This window comes from Schistocerca cancellata, chromosome 3 (genome assembly GCF_023864275.1).
Source record: "Schistocerca cancellata isolate TAMUIC-IGC-003103 chromosome 3, iqSchCanc2.1, whole genome shotgun sequence".
In the NCBI taxonomy this organism is placed as follows: domain Eukaryota; kingdom Metazoa; phylum Arthropoda; class Insecta; order Orthoptera; family Acrididae; genus Schistocerca; species Schistocerca cancellata.
This window is the reverse complement of record NC_064628.1, coordinates 542,763,244-542,786,733: the sequence shown is the minus strand read 5'-3', so window position 1 is coordinate 542,786,733 and position 23,490 is coordinate 542,763,244. Positions and strand designations below refer to the sequence as shown.

General features: G+C 38.4%; 1 protein-coding gene across 1 annotated transcript in view; it reads left to right on the top strand.

The window, feature by feature from the left end:
* The window catches only part of LOC126175371 (protein lava lamp), a 166,539-nt gene that overhangs the window by 105,253 nt on the left and 37,796 nt on the right, over positions 1-23,490 (top strand). The window contains exons 9-11 of the mRNA XM_049922138.1: positions 7,848-14,125; positions 17,747-18,000; positions 18,448-18,584. Of these exons, the coding sequence (XP_049778095.1) occupies positions 7,848-14,125; positions 17,747-18,000; positions 18,448-18,584 (6,669 nt within the window). The remainder of the gene's footprint in view (positions 1-7,847; positions 14,126-17,746; positions 18,001-18,447; positions 18,585-23,490) is intronic.

The following is a 23,490-nucleotide window of genomic DNA, read 5'->3' as shown; positions in this document are numbered from 1 at the left end:
GTGTACGTTGGTCTATTGAGTATTCATATGATTTTGAAACGCATCCCCGTTGGTTTTTGAACACATTCTAAGCTGTTTTCTGAATGAATCTTAAGTTGATTTTTGAAAGCATGCATAGTGTATGTGATGACTCTGCCAGGGGATTCCCAGACACATGTAGGAATAAACTTTCCTGCAGACAGAAGAGGATGCGGGTAAACGAGCTGAGCGGAATAAAGCCAAATGGGTGAATGCCCAGTGCTGTTAGTTTATATGATTGACTGGGCTTGTGAATGATCTGCAATGTTATAATTACTAGCGAAATCCATAGATTGAGACTACCACAGTGGAAATAAATGACTAACAGGAATAGCAGGTAAGAAAGATAATATGTTATCTTCTCAGTGTATCCAAGAAGGGGTTACAAGGAAGGAGCCTCGACAAAGATTGCGCAAGGGTTATTATTGACAAAGAGAGGATGAGTTTTAGCATGATCGGGCGTACCCTGGGCATTGGGAGAATCCTAGCGGGGAATCCTTCCACCACCAGGACCAAAAAGAACAAAGGCTTTTATCAAAGCCAGCCCTTAGAATAATATCCATTAATATAGAAGGTATTTCATCTGATAAAGAAGTTTTATTATCTAACATCTGCAAACAAACAGCCTGTGATTTTCTGTTAATTCGAGAGACCCCTAGAGGCCCAGAAGATCGAAGACCAAAAGTAAATGGAATGAAACTTATCATTGAAAGACCAAGTATAACATATGGTAGTACAGTGTTTACTGAACCTAATAAAACATCATCTCAGTAAGTTCCACGTCACATAACGACATAGAGATCCTGACAGTGGAAATCAAGTCATGTACAGTGACATCCAAATATAAACCACCTAACGCTAAATTCTGCTTCAAGGAGCCACCTAACTTCCACTCTCAACCAACAAAATTAGTAATCAGCGACTTTAACTGCCACAGTACATCATGGGGCTATAAGGAAACTGACAAAAATGGAGAAGATCTGGGAGATTGGAGGAACGAATGGGACTGATGATAAACCATGACCCGAAGCTACCACCATCCTTCAATAGTGGCAGATGGCATAGAGGTTATAACCCAGATAACATCTTCACCAGTGAACATATTGCCCAACAAGTAAAGAAGTACGTTACAGACGTAATCCCACGCACACAACATCGACCTGTTGTTTGTTCTGTTGAAGCAGCTGTGAAACCAGAGGGCGTCCAGCTCAAAAGACAATTTAACTTCAAGAAAGCAAAGTGGGAGAATTTCACACAAGAACTTGATATGGAAGTCCTAAATCTCGACACATCACCAGAGAGGTATGATGATTTTGTTGAAACAGTCCAAGCCATCTCACGTAAATATATCCCGAGAGGATGCAGAATGAACTATATCCCAGGACTCGATGAAGACTCCAAATTTCTGCTGGAGAGATATGAACAACTATTCGAAATAGATCAACACTCTGATAAAATTCCATATCAGTTTCCAGAAGCAGAAAATGGTGTGATTTGTTATCATACCTAGATATGAAACAGAATAGCCGAAAAGTGTGGAAATTATTGAAGACCCTCAACTATGACCCAATCATTACTCCCCCTGACCTCTCAAAGGTAACCCCTGACCAAATTGCTCATCAATTACTTCTCAATGGTAAGACTAAAGGAGGATCAGAAAAATTTAAATTCATTAGACAGGCAGATGAAAAGGTGTATCTCAACACCCCTCTTACCTTAAAAGAGCTGGAAACAGTTTTCACAACTATAAAGAGTAATAAACCTGCTGGCCTAGACGAAATACGGACGGGACAAATCAAAAAGTTTGGACCTGCCACAAAACAGTGGATATTAAACCTTGTGAACACCTGCATTTCAAAATTGCAAATTCTCAAGATCTGGTGTAAAGCCAAGGTAATAGCACTTTTAAAGCCTGGGAAAGAACCAACAGACCCAAAAAGTTTCCGTCTGGTTTCATTCCTTTGTCATTTGTACAAGGTATTGGAAAGGCTGATCCTAAATCGAATATCAGAGTATATTGATAAAATACTCATAAAAGAGCGGTCCAGCTTCTGACCAGAGCATTTGAGGATGGGTATGAGAGAGGTGAAATAACAGGTGTGGCTATCATCGACCTCACAGCGGCTTATGATACTGTTAACCACAAAAAGCTGCTTAGAAAAGTATACTTAGCTACAAAGGATTACCGACTAACTCAGATCCTTCAGTGTATGCTGCAAAACAGGAGATACTTCTTCTCTCTCCAAGACAAGAAGACAAGACAAGACGAGTCAATGAAGAATGCAGAAAAATGGTCTCCCTCAGGGAAGTGTGCTGTCTCCGCTGTTATACAATAGCTACACAAATGACCAGCCAATGAACTCTTCAACGAAGGCATTCATATATGCTGATGATACAGCACTCGCTGCCCACATTGAGACCTTTGAGGAAGTAGAGGTGAGACTGACAACAGCTCTTGAAAATTTGGCCAAGTATTACGATGAAAACCATCTGAAACCGAACCCTGGAAAGACCCAAGTCTGTGCATTCCATCTTAGAAAGAGGGAAGGCAAAAGGAAACGGAACATCACTTGGAGAGGAGAACAACTACTCCACTGCGAAACTCCTAAATACCTTGGGGTGAAGATGGACCGTTCCCTCACATTCAAAGCCCACTGTGAAGAAACGAGCCTCAAAGTAAAAGCGTGAACATCATCATCCGCAAACTTACAGGAACCACCTGGGGTGCCCAGCCAAAGGTGCTTAGAACATCTGCCTTGGCACTATGTTTCTCCGCCGCAGAATACGCAGCACCCGTCTGGCAAAACTCTGCACATGGTAACAGCCCTGAACGAGACAGGACACACTGTTACAGGCTGCTTACGACCTGCTCCTGTCAATAAGCTGTACCAAATTATGGGTATATAGCACCGTCACGCATTTGAAGGCAAGCTGCAACAGAAGTGGAGAAGAAAAAACAAGAAATCGACCCTAGACATCCTTTGTTCGGACATGACCCTCAACAGCCAAGACTGAAGTCAAGAAAAAGCTTCCTACAGAAAACTATGGCAATTCATTCATCTTCCAGAACTCACAGAGAGGAGCTTTGGCGAGACTCCCTAGCTGAAGACAATCACATAACAGTCAAGGAGGAAATAGCCAAAGGTTCAGACCTGTAATACGTGACCTGGAAGACTTTGAACAGATTGCGAGATGGCGTATCAAGGTGCTAAGCCAACCTCAGGAAGTGGGGCTTGAGTAATGAGGAGGAAACTTGCCATTGTGGGGACGTACAGGACGAACAACATCTGCTAGTCTGCAGGAACCTACCAGGTGCATGCACTATCTGTGATCTTGCTGCAGCCAGCAAAACTGCTGTGGTAACTGCCGAATACTGGGCCTGTCAAAAAATATAGTCATCTTGCTGCTTGTTTATCTGCTGCTTGTTTGTATATATTATTGAATCTGTGTCATAAATACTACTGTACATATTTAATTTTGCAAATTTGTTATGTGAATCAATACTTATTAGTTTTTGTAATTATTTTATGTCCTAGACTCAAAAAATAAAATAAAATCCAAGAAAATGAAATTTTGACAGAAAATTTTTGGCCGGACTACTACACTAGTAAGAGTCAGTTGCACAGTCCCTGGCTAGAAGCCGCTTGTTCTATTCTGGGAGTAGCGCGGAGAATGCCTTGTACAAACATGTAATAATGCCTAACAGGAGAATAGGTTTTGACACTGGCAGGAATAGTTACAGGAATTAGTAATGACAAAATTGTTTGTTAGAACGATGAAGGACAAGAAACGGGGACATCACACAAATTACGGAAGAATATGGCGACCCCAAATTTATATAAAAAGTTCAAACTACTACTTTTCGATCTCATGCTTGAGAAGCTGGAGCGTGTGAATGAAATGTTTAAACATGTACTAACATAAAGCTTTTTGCTTGTAGTAGGCCTAAGAGGCATTTGATATTGGTACTTCGAGAATTATATTCTGCAATGTTAGAAAAATGACCATTTGTGCCAAAACAGTCTCATCTGTTTGGTGTGTGTTATAGTTGCTGCAATATTAGACAGGCCTATTTTGTTTTATGTAGCAGATAGTGACAAAATACTCGTGATCAGATTGAGAAACTTCACCAGTCTTGGTGCCGTTTGTATTAACAGCTTTTTCAGTATTATACAATGATGTTTTGTTTCTTCACGTAGCAAAATGTTTGGCGAACATTGATGAGGTAATAGATTGTTTCGCAGAAAGGAAAGCACGCCATGTAAAGCTGTAGCAAGATTAGAGAAAGAAAAATGCTAGGACTTAAGGACTGAAGAAATGTGTACTGTCTTGCTTGTTTCTTGTCTTTGATGGTTTTATGTATCCTATATTTATTTTTATGTCACACAAAGCAGCAAGTTATTAGTTAATAGTCAATAAAGAGTGCAAATCTTGTGCAGATCTTGTTCTCCTGTTTACAAATAATCCCATCCAGTATTAACTGAGAGGGACAGGATGTCAAACTGGCTGACTGGGAGCAGGAAAGGCACGACAGGACACTTTAATTTCCACTGTCCTGAATATAGTTTGATGGCATCCATCAACAGACACACCATAGGACGTTTTTATTTCCACTATCCTGAATATAGTTTGATGGCATCCATTTCAATATACTGTATACACGTTTGAATTCCACAGAGCGAAATACAGTGATGTGCATTAGAAGAATGCTGCGTGAAGAGGCATGGCACAGCACTTTGGTATACTATATAACATTTCCTTGAACACACATATTTTGTGTATCAGGCTCTTCAGAAAGATGTGCACTACAGAATGAACACATTTTTGGAAAGTCAATTTTTTAAATTTTTTGGGGTCCTACCACAAAAGTGGGGGGGGGGGGGGGGGGGGGGGGGGGGAGCCACTGACTAGTATTGCTCCGGTTTGGAAATATTGTAGATGCAGGACTGATACACAGAGCAGTCTGAGTTGTAGTGGGGAGGTGGGAAGTCTCCATGTGACCCATGTTTACGTTCAGTTATTTTGCTGTTTCCTCTTCGTTTATTGCTCTTACGTCAAATGAAAATAAAAGGGATTTCTGTAGCCAGGAGTTATCAAGTGAATTGAAACACATTCACATAATTTTGGAAGACCAAAATGTGTTATTAGTTACAGATTTTAGTTTTTTCCACATTTCTAACAGTCAAGCATTAATCGCCTTGCAGAACACTGGAAGTTATTTTTATTGGTTTGCTAAAGAAATTTGTGTTTTATTAATCTTTTCAACTGAGACAGTCAATTTATTTGAAACGAAGTGGTTAATTCCACACTATTGGCTAGTTTCAATTGTTCGCTGCATTTCAGATGCACGTTTTCATCTTCGAGCATGTATGGCATTGTTGTTGTTGTGGTCTTCAGTCCTGAGACTGGTTTGATGCAGCTCTCCATGCTACTGTATCCTGTGCAAGCTGCTTCATCTCCCAGTACGTACTGCAGGCTACATCCTTCTGAATCTGCTTAGTGTATTCATCTCCAAGTGTCCCTCTACGATTTTTACCCTCCACGCTGCCCTCCAATACTAAATTGGTGATCCCTTGATGCCTCAGAACATGTCCTACCAACCGGTCCCTTCTCCTTGTAAAGTTGTGACACAAAATCCTCTTCTCCCCAATTCTATTCAATACCTCCTCATTAGTTATGTGATCTACCCATCTAATCTTCAGCATTCTTCTGTAGCACCACATTTCGAAAGCTTCTATTCTCTTCTTGTCCAAACTATTTATCGTCCATGTTTCACTTCCATAGAAGGCTACACTCCATACAAATACTTTCAGAAACGACTTCGTGACTCTTAAATCTATACTCGATGTTAACAAATTTCTCTTCTTCAGAAACGCTTTCCTTGCCATTGCCAGTCTACATTTTTGATACTCTCTAGTTCGACCATCATCAGTTATTTTGCTCCCCAAATAGCAAAACTCCTTTACCACTTTAAGTGTGTTATTTCCAAGTGTATGGCTATGATAAATAACCAAACTTGAGATAATACAGTACTGGTACTCCAAGAAAATTTACGTCTGAATCTGGACATACATATGTGCACTTTAAGCCGAATTATGCATTTTAGTGTGGTTCATAAAATTCAGATGCTCTTGGCGTATCCGCTGATGTCTTGTTTCTGTTATGACACAATGTAAGATCTTTTAATGTTTTACACTTATAAACATACGGGCTTCCTGCATCATCATTGATGCGCAAGCGGAGTGACACCTGTTATTTGGCACTCTCTGGCAATTGCTGAAACAAACCTATTTCTAACAGGTCACGGGAAAATATTGCGAATGGTGGTTTGAAAAGTGTTACTTTCAAAGTAAATTTCCTTTTATGAAAGTTGAACTATCTGCGAGAGTGTACGATGAATTTCTTAAATCACAGAGCATTTGATTCTCATTTAAAAAATCAACTCTGAGGAGGATGACCATTTATAAGAATTTTGAGACCAGATGAGCAGACATTTATGTCGTTATTAAAAATTTTATTGGCATGTTTGTTTGATATATCTTAAACGTGCAAAAAAGATCAACATTATATGTGAAAGCTTAGCTTCTCTTGCAGCTTATTAATCTTCGATACCAGTATTATATGTGAAAGCATTGCTTTTCTTGTAGCAGCATCATTAACTTCTCCTATTTGTATGTTTACTCTGAATATCTGCTGTCATCAGCTGGTGAGGTCACGTGATATGAGCTATGACTGGCTTACAAAAGCGCATTGCAATATCGATTTTGATGCTTTGGAAAGTAACCTGCGGTGTTTGATGGAATTCGAATTTATACTTTCATAATGCGAAGATATGCAGTGTACATGTTGCTGCACATTACAGACCTTTCCAAAACGTGTTTTTTCCTGAGTTTCGTTTTCTAAAGTGCCTGGAAATTCTATGCCGGTGCATAAAACCATAACAATTCAAAGGATTAATAAGTTTTACAGTTCCGAGGAAAAGAAAACTGTAATTTAACTTGAAAAAGTGTATTTTTGCCCAGAAGAAAGTGTATTTCTAACAGGGGAAAAATCTGGGATTTTTTTCCTTGTCCATGTATACACTCTGTGTTAAAAACTTTTAAGGATGATGGCAAAGGATAAATGTATCAATTTGAGATAGGGAGCCAGGGTCCAGAAACAACCAAGTTGAAAGTTATAAGCGAAAATTGTTCTGATACCTCTGACAGTGGATCTCATGTACTGCAAGGTCTTTGCTGTACATATTTTGGGAGGAGATAGTATGGACCAAAGCAAAGAAAAATACTGAATAAACATGGGCTCTAATGTGCATACCTTAGGAGCTATGAGCATTTGTTTGTCTTTGCTACTGTGAAACACATCTCTTATGCTGAACAAGTGCTCACAGCATTTAAGGTATGCATTTTAGAGCCTGTGTTTAGAAAATTTTTTCTTGTTTTGGTCCATACTACCTCCTCCCAAAATATGGAAAGCAGAGAGCTTACATAAAAGAGGTCCACCATCAGAGGTATCAGAAAGATTTTCGCTTATAACTTTCAACTCAAATATTTCCAAACCAGCGTCCTTTACCCTGTATGATTTCCATCATCCCCGAAAGTTTGTAATGTCATCACAGAATCACCCTGTATACTGCCACAACAAACCAATTTCATAAACATTATCTTGCTTCCCCAAAGTATATACTATGTAGAAGAACTGTTTTAAGGGAATATCTTAACTAGATAGCCCATGGGATCATTGTTTCCTTACATCAGTTATTTGTTTTAATTCATCCTGCTTTTTTTTAATGTTGTAAAATTAAGTTATACAAACCTTTCTTTCTTTCACAGCACTACAAGAGAAGTCACATGCAACAAACTCACTTGAAGCCAAAGTAGCAGACCTGCAACAAATCATATCAGAAACTGAGAACTGTAAGGTCACAGCTGAACTGAAGGCAGTGGAACTTGAGGAGCAAGTTGACATGTTGTTAAAACAAAAGGATGATCTTGCCAGTGAACTAGAAAATATGAAAACAGCTTTAGTTCAGTTTCATAATCAGCCTCTTAAAAATGATGAGCAATTCTCAAACCAGTTTCATGAAAAACATGAAAAGTGGGATGTACAGGAACTCTCAGAAAAAGAGGAGAAGGATTCTTCCAATTTGGAAATATCATTGAAACCTCTTGAAAGTGAACTTGAACATGCAAGGAAAACAATTGCAGAACAAAGAGAAATAATATCAGAGTTAAATGAGAAACTCAGACAAAGAGAAGAAGAAATGGAATTACAACTGGAAATTATTTCAAAATTGGAAAATTTAGGGGATCAGGTACAAGAAAGAGAAGAAAGTAATGAGGATGGTAATAAAATTTCTGAAATTGTGAAAGAACTTGGAGAGATGGCAGGAGACTTAAATGAATGGAAGAAGCGATGCTCTGAAGTAGAGGATAGGTTGGAGCAACTGGGAAATGAAAAAGTTCAACTAGAAAGACATTTAGAAGAAGTGATAAATGAAAATCAGGTCATATCTACACAACTTAGATTTCAGAAAGAAATTTCTGAGGAGCTAGAAGCAAAGCTAAGTGAGCAGTATCGAATTCTTGCCACACGAGATGAAGCTATTAATAAACTGAAAGATACGGTAAAGGAGCAACAAAAAGCTCTGGAAAGTAAAGATGTCGCTTTGTTGGATGTTTCTCAGAAGCTACAAGAACTAGAACAAGAAGTAGATAAGCAACATCAGGAACTTGCAGCTGAACTTATGTGTAGAACACAGGAATTAGAAAAAGTCAATTCTGAATATTTGGAACTGAAACTTGCTTTTAATGACAAAGAACAAGAACTGAATAGTTTGAACATACTAATGCAAAATTTATCAGTACAAGTTGATGATGTTATTAATAGAATTGGCTTAGGCAGCATTGATGTGAACAACAGCATTTGTGGAAAACTGGAGGTTGCTTTGTCAGTAATTGGAGAAAAGTGTGTCGGTTTGATTTCAGAAAATCAAATGCTTATTGGCACTACTGAACAAAACAACACTGCTTTAAAAGAAATGAGTGAAAAATTGTCATACATGGAAAAGGTTGCTGCTGAGTTTGAGGAAAATTTTGAAATTCAGAAAAAGAAAGATGATGAACTTTCTAATGTCAAAGAAGATCTTGCAAGGAAATTGGATGAGCTGAGCAATAAAGATAAAACTATCAGTGAACTTGAACAGAACATTACAGAGCAAATTTCAAAAAACAAAAAGCTTGCAAAATGCCTGAAAGCCAAAGCAGTTGTTGTCCGAAATTATGAAGAGAAAGAAAAATTATGGGAAGCAGCAAATCAGTCAAAGGAGCAAGAGGCTGCTATTGGAAAATCTCTTCAGGAAAATATTAGTGCTCAGCAAGAAAGTGAAATACTTTCACTGCATAAACAGTTGCAGGAAAAGGATGATGACCTGAGGAAATATAGTCACAAATGCAGTGAACTTGAGAATGAAATTTCTAATCTTACTCAGACATGTGCAGAATTACAGCAGCAACTTCAGCTGGTATCTGAGGAGAGGAATAATACAAGCTGTATCATGCAGGAAATGAGTGCAGAAATGAAGGAAAGGGAAGAAAAGATCAATAGTCTTATGAAAGAAATCAATAAATTGCAAGAAGAGCTTACTGCTAAAGATATACTCAAAAATGAATTAACAGAAGAAAATAAAAATATATTGATGAAACGGGTAGAGCTTGAAAATGAATTGGTAGAGCTCCATGGTAAATTATCACTTATGGAAACTGATGCCACAAAAAAATCTAATGAAGTGGAGACTCTTATAAAAGTAAATGCGGAGAAGGATGCAAAATTATCAGATCTTCAGCTGCAACTTGAAAGATTGTCAAGTTTGGAGGAGTCAGCTGCACAGAAAAATGCAAGAATTGCTGATCTTGAAGAGCAGATAAGCAGTATGTCTGAGAATTATCAAATGACTTCTTCTGCAATGGAAGCAAAGCTGCAAGAACGGGAAGCGTATTTAGAGGCACTAGAACAGGAACTGACAAAGAGTAGAGAAAGAGCTGCACATTTGGAGGAAGGTCTTTGCAATATGGAAGAAAGGCGTAGATCGTTAGAAGTAAAATTTGAAACATTAAGAGATATGTTGATGGAAGCTGACAGGAAGAAAGAAGAAGTTGAAGAAAGTGAGGAAATTTTGGAAGCACAAATATCTAACCTCATGAGAAGTGTAGAAACATTCAAGAAACGTTTGTATGAGACAGAAGAGGAAAATGGAGATCTCAGTAGGAGAATATGTGAAATGAAAGATGAAAATGAGTCCTTACAGAAATCTTTACTGTCAGCAGAAATGACCACAAAGAGCTTGCAGAAAGATGTGGAAAGACTATCTTCATTTGAGGTCTCATATACTGTTGCTCTTGAGAAAATTGAGTCCTTGGAAATTGAACTCAAACAGTCAGCCACAGAGTATGCACACAATCTGAAAGCGAGAAGTGAACAGGAAAAACTTCACAGAGAAACTTTGGAATCTGACTTAAAGAGCTTAAGTCATCAGTTAGAAATATCAGAAAATGAAAAACGCTATATTAACGAACAGCTCGAAAAGCTGAATGATGTCAAGGTAACACTTGAGGATGAAATTGAGTCTTTAAATGAGAATCTTAGACTTGCCAGTTCACGGATTAGTGAATTAGAGGAAGAAAGAAAATTTAATTCTTCTGCAGACAACCAGCCAAGTGAAAGATCGACAGTTAGTCAACTTTTCACTGATCACCAGAAGATACAACAAGAAACTGACCCAGTAGTCACAGATGATGAAAAATACGATGATTCCAAACTTTGTAAAGAGGAATACATTAAAAACTTGTCTGCTGAGATTGACAAATTGAAAACCTTATTGTCACAAAAAGATAATGAATTACATACTTATCAACAAAGGTTGCTTCAGTTGCAGTTTGGATCAAACCAAGGTGTGCCTTCGCCTGAGGTCTGTGGAGATGCATTTTCATCAGTGAATAAAAATACAAGCAGTCCTTCTTTCCAGGAAGCAAGAAGTGATGATATGAGCAAAAGTGTTCCAGAATTAAATGAAGAGATTGACATACTTAAGTCAGACCTTCTAAAATCACAAGAGCATATAGAGGAATTGAAGTGTAAGGTGGGTTGTCTAGAAAATGAAGTAAAAGATAAAGAAGCAAAACTTCAGCAATCCTCAAATTCTGTTGAAGAGCTATTGCAGTTCAAGGATTTGTGCGTTAGCTATCAACAATGCATATCAGATTTGAAACAGGAAAGATATAAAATTTATCAAGAACTCATCAAATCTACAGCTGAAAGTGAAGTCTCTGAAATTATTAACAAAGCTGTTGAATGTGTTAACATGAAAGAGACTGAGCATCTGCCGAATTTGCAGAATCCAAGTGCTTTCACTGGTCAGCAGCTAGTAGATGAACCTAGACCTGCAGGGGAAGAATACAGACTTCTAACAGATAAACTAAAGAAACTGGAAATAGAACTAGAAGTAATTAAAACAGAGAGAGATAAAGCCTTAAAGAAAATTGAGTTAAATGTAAACTCATCATTGGCTGCAGAACATTCTTTCTCAGCAGCAGCATTAGAGAGTAGTGACATGAACCAGAGACTGTCCAATGTACCAGAACCACTAGAAATTGATGGTATGCCAGAGGAAGCAGTTGAAACTTGCCAGAGAAAGTCTTTTGTTTTTGGCTTGCATTACTCTCCTTTAGAACCTACAGACACAATAGAAACAGTAGATGATGATGATGGCTGGGGATGGAGTGCAAATGAAGCAAGGCTTGAAGAGGAGCACATGCAGAAGCAACAAGAAACTTTCTCTGCTGTTGATGCAAATACTTTTATGAAGACGCATGTTGCAGATTTGGAAAAACAAGTAAGAGAACTAGAAAGTGAAAAGACAAAATTATCAGAAGAATTGCAGGCAGCTCAAATAAGAAATGGCAAGCTCCTCAAAAAACTGAAAGATTTCAAACTTAAAAATGAGAATTTGATGAGAGAAAATCAAGAATTAGCTTTAAAGACAGCTGATGGATTCTGCAACTTGGACTCTGCAATCGAAGAAGAGCTTAAAATTCAGATTGACACCCTAGAAAAAGAACTGAAAGAGTACAAGAATGAAAGAGAAGCAACAAAGGTGGAAAAGGAGTCACTTTTGAAGCAAATTGATGTGTTAACTTCAGCAAATGAAAGGTTTCTTGAAATGAAAGAAAAGCAAGACATAGAAGTTGAAATGAGAGAACGCAAAAACCGAGAACTCAGCAATGAAATTGAAGGTCTCCATTGGAAGATTTCAGAGTTAATCGAAGAAAAGTCAGCACGAGAAGCTTTTGTAGATAATGAGAGCTTAAGAGAAAAGCAATTGGGAATATCAGACAATTCTAAAATCGATGAACTGGAGCAGCAGATTGCAGCTCTGGCTGCTGATAATGAGAATCTGCAAATGCTCTTGGAAGAGCAAAGAAATTTGAGGCTACAGATTGAGAATGTCTGTAGAAATAATGTATCTGTAGGTGATCAGAATGCTGAAATTGAAGAACTGAAACTAGACTATGAGAAGGTGAAAGAACAATATGACAAAGCTTGTACTGAGCTAAATAGAATGTCAGCAGATATCCAGAAGTATATTACTATTGAGAATGAGTACAAACAATGCTTGCAAAAGCTCAGTAACCTAGAAAAAGAAAATATTATGCTAATTGATGAAAATCAGAAAATTGTTTCAGACTTAAATGTGCATTGCAGGGAAAAGGAGGATTTTAAAGCAATTGCAGAAGAAAATAATGGTAAAATACAGGAGCTAACTCTCCAAAAGGAACAACTGGAAGAACAAAATCTAGGTTTATCAAATGAGTGTTCTGCTTTAAGACATGAGCTGTACAGCTTACAGGAACATATTCAGAGTCTAAATACTACTTTAGATTTCCTGAAAACTGAAAATGTATCCCTAAATGAAAAATTGTCATTGCAAATAATAGAAAGGAAAACCGACATCGAAAATCTTTCTACAAATTCAGACACTAAAGACGATAAGCAAGTTGTTAAATTGGAGAAAGAAACTGAAACGGAAAGTACTTATCTGAAAACATCTATCCGTACACAGACACTTTGCACCTATATGACATTGCAAGAGCTGGAGAATAAAGTAGAGACTCTGGCCACAGCCTTAAATGAAAAAACTTCTGAACTTGAAGCTTTCCAGTTACTGCTTGAGAGTGACAGAAATAAACACTTTATTTCGGAAAAGGATTTTAACATTGAAATTGAAAGACTTAGAAATGAGCTTCAGAAACAAAATGAAATACTACAGGAAAGAGACATGAAAAACCTGGAGACAAGTATCCAGCAGACTTCAGATACAGAGAATGTTACCAAAGTGAAGACTCAGATGGCTAAAGTAATTCAGGACTATGAAGAAATGCTTGCAGAAAAGAAACAAGAAATTTGTCAGTTGCAAACATTGTTGCAAAAGAAGGAAGAAACCTCATTGCACCTTTCTCATAAACAGCTTGAAGAAGTAATTGCAGCTAAAGAGAATGATATAATGGAATTACAAACAAAATTACTAGAAAAAGAGCAGAAATTTGAAGAGTGCTTGTATGAAAAGAATCAGGATGTGGAAAATGAGAGACAAAGAATTTATGAAACAGAGAGACAAATGGAAAGTTTGATATTTGCTAAAGATGAGGACATACAGAATTTAAGAATTGTGCTGGCTGAAAAAGAGAGGACTTCAAATGAATTACTTTGTGCGAAGGAAGAGGATATAAAAAATCTAAAAATAAAAATTGCTGACAAGGATGAAAAAATCGGCCACCTTACTGAAAAACTCCATGCAGAATTGCTGAAAGTTTCTCATCTGGAACAAAAAGTTGCTGAACTAGAGCAGAAGGTTGCTTTTCATGAACTGGAATATCAGAGCTTCAGGTTACAACAGGCAGAAACTGCTTCAGATGTTTCAGATATGGCACAGATAAGCAATGATAATATTGCACAGGAAATGGCTGAGGGCAAGCAAAATGAATTGGATGTTGCATTATATATGTTGCACCAAAGAGATGTTAGATGTGATGAATTGACTTTAGAACTCATGCAGGTAAGTAAGCATTATAATTTATGTAATATTGCTACAGTTTGGTTCTTTACAATTTGTCCATTTCACATCAGACTACCCCAGAAAACTGGTGATAATCTCTCTCTTCTCTTCATGTTGTAGCTATGTAATCCGATTTCTCTCTCTTCTGGTTACTTAACACGTTCATCTATTAGTGAACTGCCCTGCATCTGAAAGTCTTAAAATGAACAGAAAAGGATGCTCCTATATTAGGTTGGTCTACAAGTTAGTAGCATTTTTGTTTTGCCTGTTGTATTCCGGTTGCTTTAGGTTTATTTATTGATTGTCATTGTTTATTTGTAGTTCACTGTTGCTATTTGAGTTTATGTATTGTCATTTGAAGATAGTGTTGGAACTGTGGGCGCTAGAAAACGGAGTGATAAGTGGAGTTGTGGGTGCTAGAAAATGGGAGTGCCAAGTGGGAAAATTAGAACATTTCTGACATATTCTTCTGTTTGAGTTCTGTAGAGGGGTGACAACAGCGAAAGTAGCCAGAAACATTTGCATCATGTATGGGGATAATGCCATTTGAAAGGGCATGGCAAGAAAATGGTTTTCTCCTTTTAAGGAGGACCTTTTTGACAATAATGACTCTACACATTTAGGAAGAGCTTCATGTTTTGATGGAAATAGTTTAAATGCATTAATCCACAATGTCAGTTTACTCGATAACTGGCAACTGAGATGAACTGTGATCATTCTACCCTTGTGCAATATTTGCATACAATGGGGAAGGTTCAGAATTGGATTTATGGGTCTAAGCCAAAATCACAAAAATCAGCTGGTGGGCATATGTGCACCTCTGCTTGCTTGTTGCCAGTTGGCTTGTGAACAACACCAAACATTTGTATCCTGCATTGTCACTGTTGATGAAAAATGGTGTCCTTATGCTAACTTAGGAAAAGAAAAGAATGGTTGAGCCCAAACAAAGCAGCAACTCCCGGTACAAAGACCTGTGCACATCCACAAAAGATAATGTTATTCATTCTGGTGGAACAACTATGGTGTGGTTGCCACGAATTGCTTCCACAAGCTGTGACCATCACTGCTGACATTTATTGTCAACACCTGAGACATTTTGCAGACACACTCCAAGAGCAACAGTCAGGAAGACTGGATGAAGTGGTGCTACTCCACGATAACACCTGCCTACATTCTGAACACTATACATGAGTCAAGTTGGCAAGTCATCCCATACCCACCTTGTTAACCTGATCTTGTGTCGTCAGGTTTTCATCTTTTCCACTCTCTATCAAACGGCCTTCAAGAAACTTACCTCCTGGATGAAAATGCACTCCAAACATGGCTTCACCTCAAAACATATGATTTATACAGTCGTAGAATCAAAAAGTTACCCCAGCATTAGCATACTGTTGAAAATAGTGATGGTGACTAAAGTCTCTGCCATGTGTATCAGTTGTGTTTATGAAACTGATGGTAAAACACTACAAAATTATGCACCAACCCAATAGTTCAACAACCACTTTGATGCTAGTATTTAGTATTATGGAACATGCGTATTAAGACATATGTTAGCAGAGATCATGTGGAACAGTGTGTCAAAGACAAAGGTATCAGGTTGGTGCCATGCTCCTTGACTTCCAGAAGGCATTCAGTACAGTTCCACACAGTTGTTTAGTGAACAAAGTATAAGCTTAACATATCAGATTTGTCACTGGAATCAACACTTCCTAGCATATACTACTCGATACATAATTAACCCTTGGGCAGGCACGCCTTTGTACAAAGTGCGCCAATCACAGATAACATTATTTTGTAGTGTTCCATTGTTGGTTTACAATTGTGAGCCAGTACCTATTTGTTAATTATTGCTTCAGCTAACAAAGTAATAAGTTGTGTTGTCGCAAATCCAAATGAGTTGCAGTAACGTAAAATAAACAGCAAGCTAAATGAGAAGAAATTTACGATACGTGCAAGAAAATTACCCAGATTCCGAGCTGGCAGCACAATTCCCCAATGAGGTAGTTGTCTATGAGATAATTAGTAATGAAATAAGAGTTTGGTAAGGATGTGATGCAACTGTGCAGTGTTTAATGCTTTGAGAGGGTTATTACTACGGGGTAGGACTTGTATGTGGTAACAGAGTGATATAATGAAAGGTATATTTTATTATTGTTTAATTAAACAGTGGTTTATCTCACATGTGTAAGTTTATTTTATCGTTGTTTAATTAAACTAGGATTAAACTGTGGTTTTGCTCTTACATATTTACCTTGGTAACATAAAAACAGATATTTGTCAGCAGTCATTCTTTCTTTGCATCATTCATGAATGGAATAGGGAATGAGGGAAATGATAATGACCACTATGAAACCACAGTGCACAATCCTCTTGCACTGATTCCACAATATTAAGGAAAATGTGGCTTTGTGCACATTTTTCACACATGATTAGTACTATTATACTTGTAAATAACTTTACAGGTATATGTGGTTCAACATATAAGTGGTCTTTTACAGTAGTAGAGTTTTATGTCCCCTTTCTATGCCCACCCTCTTGTATTATGATTTATTGAACTTCTGTAGAGTGGCAAAAAAATGGCACTTAACGGTATAATTAGGAGTGACCTCTTCTTGACTGACATGGATACCTAAGCAATGAACTAAATTAAGTCTAATGGTCACAATTTCTATCACTTCTGAACATTATATCAGTAACTACATTGCTCCGGGTGTTCTTGCACAGATTTAAAAATTAGTATATCACAGCAGAAAACACACTACTCAAATATCTCTACCAGTCATTGAGCCTATTCTGCTATGTGGATGAGACACTCTTGGAAACAAAGATGAAAAATAGCTGCTAATACTTGAAAGAAAATAAAAAATGAACATTATTCAATTCAAAAGTGAGTGCCCCCTGGTTTGGAGAATCTGAAAAAATGAAGAACTACACATGCTTTACAAAAACCACAAGGTACTGAGGAAGAGAATGCTACATTGGACTGCATGTGTACGTAAGATGCTTGAAAACTGACTGTGTTCAAATCTTTGTTCAGAAGACCCAATCAGACTGAAGGAAGGGGAAGAAGCCAGAACAAGGTGAAAGGATAACATCTGATGCAGTGTGGTAAAGCTGAGTGTGAGCCACAAAAGTATAGATGTTAAATGACCTGGAACTATGTGGAAGAGGAATTTTAAGCAGGTCTAAGGTCAAGTAGTCCCACACTGCAACTAAAAAAGATCCGCATGTTCCACTTCATCACACACATTGTGGCAGAAGGCTAAGTTTTAATATGTTTGACAATAATCAAATTGATCTTCATGTCTTGGAAGGCTTTATATGTGCAAAATGTTAATTACACTATTGGCTAGATTTCACATTCAGTTAGAGTATGCCAATTCTCATAACTGGTTGATTAAGGTCTACACAGCCAATAGTGCCTACCTCCAATGGATCACTTATACTAAAGCATTGTGGTGTTCATCAAGAAATTGGGCTTGATGAATACTGTGCTTTAATTTCCATTGCTCTTTATAATTATTTTTCATTATAATATAAATTTTAGGGCTTATTTCAGATGCATACACGCATAACATATACATGTTTTGCAGATCATGTTTATTTTTTTTCTGTCATCAGTTGTTAGAGGAGCGTGATACTCTCCAACTAAGACTTTCGAATGCCTTAAAAGTTAACGAGGACCTTCGAAATAAGTTGGGGAAAATATCAGCGACCTCCACACCAGTTCGAAGTGTGTCACTTTCGTCCCCACACCACTCTCTTTTGAGTGGTGCTGCCTCATTGGATCAGTCTGAACTGGTTCAAGTGGGACAAACACCAGTACCTCCTCAGTCTGAGGAGGCTAAGGAAGATCTTCAGGCTCTTGCAGATAAGTTAGTAGTTTCATTGATCTAGTAAATAAAGATGTTACATTGTATTTTTGCAATTTATGTTCTGTTTGTATCACACAGTTGTTTAGTTCATGTATGAGCTTCCACATTGCTAAGCACAACACTCTAGTACAAATTTGCAGACTATTTAGTGAAAGCTTAAATGAATAAGAAAACTTAAACTTATCATACTACCTTTCTGTTGTTTGTATTGGCTACAGACCATTGTTTGAAACATCTTTAATTTTGGTCGCACGGTAGTTCTCAATCACATGTAAATATTTATTAGACTTAAAATAATTCTTGTTTTAACTTGAAGATAAGGAAGTATTCTTGTTTTAGCATCAATTTGGTGATATGCTTTCCATAGAACGAACCCAGCTGCTTTCTAGAATTATCTGCTGTATTTGTTATTTTAACCCTGTATTTTGTCCTCTCCTGCTACCAAAGGCTGTCCCAACTACATAGTGTAGACTACAGACGAGATGTCACATTGAAGGATGAAAGTGAACAGCGACACAGTGAGCAGATACAGTTGCTTCAGCATAGAGGAAGTGGAATTGTGCTTGATGCCAGCTATACATTGTGTGAGTACTTGAGATGAGTATTTTTATATAAGTAGCTGTCATGTCTTCTTAATTTATTTGAAAATATTTAAGCAAGTAAAAAACATTATTTCATCCATTTCAGCCATATTTTTACTTACGTGTCAATATTTCTTTTTGCTTTCATTTGTTTTTCATTTTCTTCTGTTTTTTTTTTATATTTGCTAATATTGTATTTAAAAATTGGTTAATGGAGCCAAGTCCAGTGATAACAGTATCAGAAAGAGGAAGGGAAAGCCTGTGTGATTCTTTAGGCTTAAAAAGCTAAAATTAGGAGTTTGCATATAAAGTTTGTCTGCTAGTGCTCGTAATACTTATGCTTATTGCAATTAGACAGACACTTTAGAAACATTAAAGTCGACCAACTTAACAATAACTGTAAATAAAGGTGCTGGATCATGTCTTTTCCAATTCATGTTCATAAATCTAGTCCAAGTTGTAACACAGGTGTGTAGTTCATTTATGAGATTCTTACTAACTTATTTACTCCATGGCACTATGGTCCTCTGAGGACCTTGGCCTCATCAATCACAGATTTCCAATCGTCTTGGTCTTCAGCACGCCTGCACCATCTCCTCACTCCCACTACTCTCTAGTTGGCTTCCACATCATATTCCAACCATCTCACATGCGGTTGTGCTCTCCTCCTCCTGTCACCAGGATGTCCCATCATCATCTTCTTCTTCTTATTCGGGAGCCTTTATTATGTCATACACTGGACATATCCTAACCATCTTAGCCTTCCCATTTTGATTGAGGTTACCAAATCAGGTTCTTTGTACAGAGCCCATATTTCTTCATTACTCCTAATTCAACGTATCTCACCTTTTTTTACAGGACCAAAAATCTTCCTCAGCACTTTCCTTTCCAATATATTTAGCTTCTTCTCCAAAGCCTCTGTCAATACCCATGTCTCGCTGCCATACATAAGAATTAGTTTCCTACTTAGGTTCTTACTTTTGAGCATGGTCTGTAGTGCTTTATGTGGTCTGTCGGCAGCCTTAATTCAGTTTGTTATATCTGCCTCCACTTTCTTTTCTGATGTTATTACTGATCCAAGATAATAAAGCTATCTACTCTTTCAAAGCTGTACCCTTCTAACTGTAGATCATCTGTGTTTCTTCTAACTCTCTCAGTTACCATATACTTAGATTTCTAAACCAAGATTCTTGGCAGCAGCTTCAAACTCTTAGAAGGCTCATGTAAGTGCCTCCGTACTTTTAGCACTTATTATTACATCATCTAAGTCTAAGATTTGCAGAAGTCTGTTGTGAATATTGCCTCCTGGGTTTGTGGTTATTGATCTGACCGCATTATCTAACACCAGCTTGAATATTACTGGGGATAATGGGTCTCCCTGTCTTAGGCCTTCTTCCATTGGGAATTATCTCGACAGACATCCCTGAACTTTAACCTAGCTTTTACTGTTTTCCAGGGTCATCTTAGTTAATTTTATTAGCTTCTAAGGAAATTTGAATATATGCATTGTTTCCCACAGTGCTGATCTTTTAACTCTGTCATAGGCCTATTTAAACTCTATAAACAGATGATCTAATCTTACATTATATTCGTAAGCCTTCTCCGACATCATACGTACTGTAAAGCTATGGTCAGCTGTAGACCTCCCAGGTCTAAAACCTGCATGGTACGCACCTAGAATCTTTTCTGCTCTTCTACTTACTCTCCTTGAGAGTAAGTAGAGAAAGGATTTTGTAGATGATACTAAGCGGAGATATTCGTCAGTAGTTCTTACAGTGGTTGTGTGATCCTTTCTTATGTATATGGCAAATGGTTGCTAACGTCAAGTCCTGTGGCATTTTCTCTGTTTCCCAGGCCATTGTAACTTTTATGTACCCTCCATACTAATATTTCACCTCCGTGTTTTATCAATTCCGCTGTTACTAGGTCGTATCCAGGAGCTTTGTTATTCCCCAGTTGCTTTATAATTACTCTTAGCTCTTATATCAATGGTGGTTCTGTGTCCACTGCATTATCATCTCCATCCACCTCATGTTCTTCTTCAGTTTCTTCTGTAGCCCCTCCATTTCTCTCTTCACTTACGATGTGTCTGTCTGACAGTAACACTTCAAAATGTTGTGCCTATGTTTCTATTATTTTTTTTTCCTTTCCAACAATAAAACTGCCTGTCTCTTCTCTCAGCATGTCCATCCTTGGCTGATATCCTCTCATTATTTGTCCCACACCATAAAAGAATTTCCTCTCCTGCTTATTTTCAAAGTAGTTTTGTATTTAATCCATCCATCCATTCCCTTTCCTGTACTGTCTTTTTAATCCACACTAAATTCTTAGCTGCCCTTCTCTTCTCTTTAAATGTAGCCACATTATTTCATGTAGCCACATTATTTCATGTTGGTCTCTGTAGCATTCTTTGTCGAGTTTGATTTCTATCATATAGCACCTCTGACATCTCCTCTTCAAACCATCTGTTTCTTTTCTGTTTTCCTCTTTCTCCAAGTACTTCTTGAGCTGTTGTATTTAAAGCTATATTAGTTTCCTCCCATAGTACGTTGATATCCTTTCCCTCCATCCCACTGATCCTTTGCAACTTCTCTTGCACTTTGTTCGTATACTCTTCCATTTTCTTCTGATCTTTGAGCATCTCCATATTGTAGACTCTACGTTTCTCCAACCCAGCCCTTCTGGCTTTACTGCAATCCTTTCTAAGGTTTTGATTCTTACCAAAAGATGGCCTTCAGTCTATATCCGCTCCTCGCCGGCTAATCATATCCAAAATATCTGAGGCATGCCATCCATCTATAGTACATGATCTATTTGATTTCTTGTCAACCAATCTGGTGATACCCAAGTCTCCTTATGAATGTCTTTGTGCGGGAAACACATGCTTTTAATCATTAATCCTTTGCTAAAAGCAAATTCAATCAGTTTCCAACCATTGTTATTTGATTCCAGATGTTTACTGTGGAGACCTGTCACCAGTTGGTTCTCTTTCTCTTTACCTACTTTAGCAATACAATCCCCCAGGATAATTTTGACATCATACTTTGGCAGCTTGTCATATACTTGCTCCAATTTCTCATGAAATTCTTCTTTATCTTCTTCATCTGCATCTTTCGTTGGGGCATGCACACTAATCAGCGACAAGTTGGAGAAATTTTCCCTTCAGCCTCAGTCGACATAATCTGGGGTTTATTGTTTCATATTCCACCGTGGCGTGACTGACGGACCTCTTTACCATAAAACCTGTTCCCAATCTATTTTCTTCTTGCTCGCTATTGATCAAGGTATAATGCTGGAGATCAGCCACCTCTTTGTTTCCATCTTACCTCTTGCAATGCTGCTACATCAATTCAGTACCTCAATAATTCCTCCTCGAGCTTCCTACTGGCTCCCACCTAAAAAATACTTATTACATTCCATGTTTGTATATACCGAAATCGTTGCCATTTGACATGTGCTGGTTGTCGTAAGTTTGAGACAGTCCAGTTCTCTCTGTGAATTGGTTGCTGAACAGTAACTTTTTTTCCGATATGGGGTTGTTAGCCCCATGATCAGCCACCAACCTGGAGGACCTGGATTTGTATCGGGGTTACTCCCTTAGGGAAACTGGCTTCACCACGCCTCTACAGCCCTCCCTGCCCTATGTTGTATGTAATTGAAAATGACAAGAAAAAAGGATAGGCTTAGGATAGTCTGGTACCGAGGGCAGTGGGTTTCGAGTCAGTGCCAGTCGGCGTGGAACTAGATGACCACTAGAGGACTCTGCAGCAGTCGCGCCGTAAGCTGTGGCTGCGTGTGCTCCTAGCCCGAGTCTAACGTGAGGGCGCCACTGTGTAGGCGGCTGCCTCTCACTCAGTGAGGCAGTCTGGTATTCGCGTTGAGTCGGTTGATATCTTGCTTACAGACATTGTGTTTACGTTGTGTGTGCTTACTTCCCGTTTACGAGTGGATGTCATTTTGATTTTGTGAGGTTATCTATTGTGACCCTGTTGCTTAATACTTTGTCATTGATCTTGGTGTCTTGCTCGGCTGTCTGTTGTCATGCCTGTCCTTCCATTCAGTCGTCCCTGTCCTTCCATTCCCGTTCGTCTGTCTTGTCTGTTTGTGGGCCGATCCCGTTTGGTCCCGCCGTATTTTCATTTGGGACAACCCCGCGACCATTCCCATCACAGGTACAACATTTTGCCGATGACGTAAACGGTAGTCTTTGTTTGCATGGAGCTAAGCTGGTCTGTCTTCTGGAACAACAGCAGCAGCAGCAGATCCATTTAGACATCTTACAGAATTCGATGCGGTTGCTAACGGACAAAGTCAATGCCAGGGACACGCTACCACAACAGCTTCCGAGTCCTTGGATGTCTGATGCTTTCCCATGTCTGCCGTCGTTCCCACCATTTAATGACGCTAATGAAGACTGGGAAACATACTTACATCAGCTGAAACAACATTTGATGGCTTTTCAGGTCACAGATGACCCCTTGCAGCACTTGTTGTTTTTGTCTTGGACCTCCCCAGACACATTCTTTCTTTTCCTCAGGTTGGCACCCTTGTCCTATCCTGTGGCTCTCTCTCTCTCTCCAGGAGATATGTCTGTTGCTGACAAACTATTATTCACATTGCTATCATTTGGTCGCCTCTTGGCTGGAATTCCACCAGTACCATAAACAACCTGGTCAGTCATATCGTTCCTGGGTCACGGACTGGCAGGGTGGATGCAATTTTACATGCGCCAATCAGCAGTTTAAGGCTTCGTATGTGGACTCCCTGATCCGGGATGTGGTGGTTCAGCTTGCTCCCGATCCAGAGGTCCACACTGCGGCGTTGAAACTTGATAATCCCTCATTGGAAGAGATTCTCCACATTGCCCACTAATTTTAAATTGCTCAGGTGGATAACGAGCATCTCATGG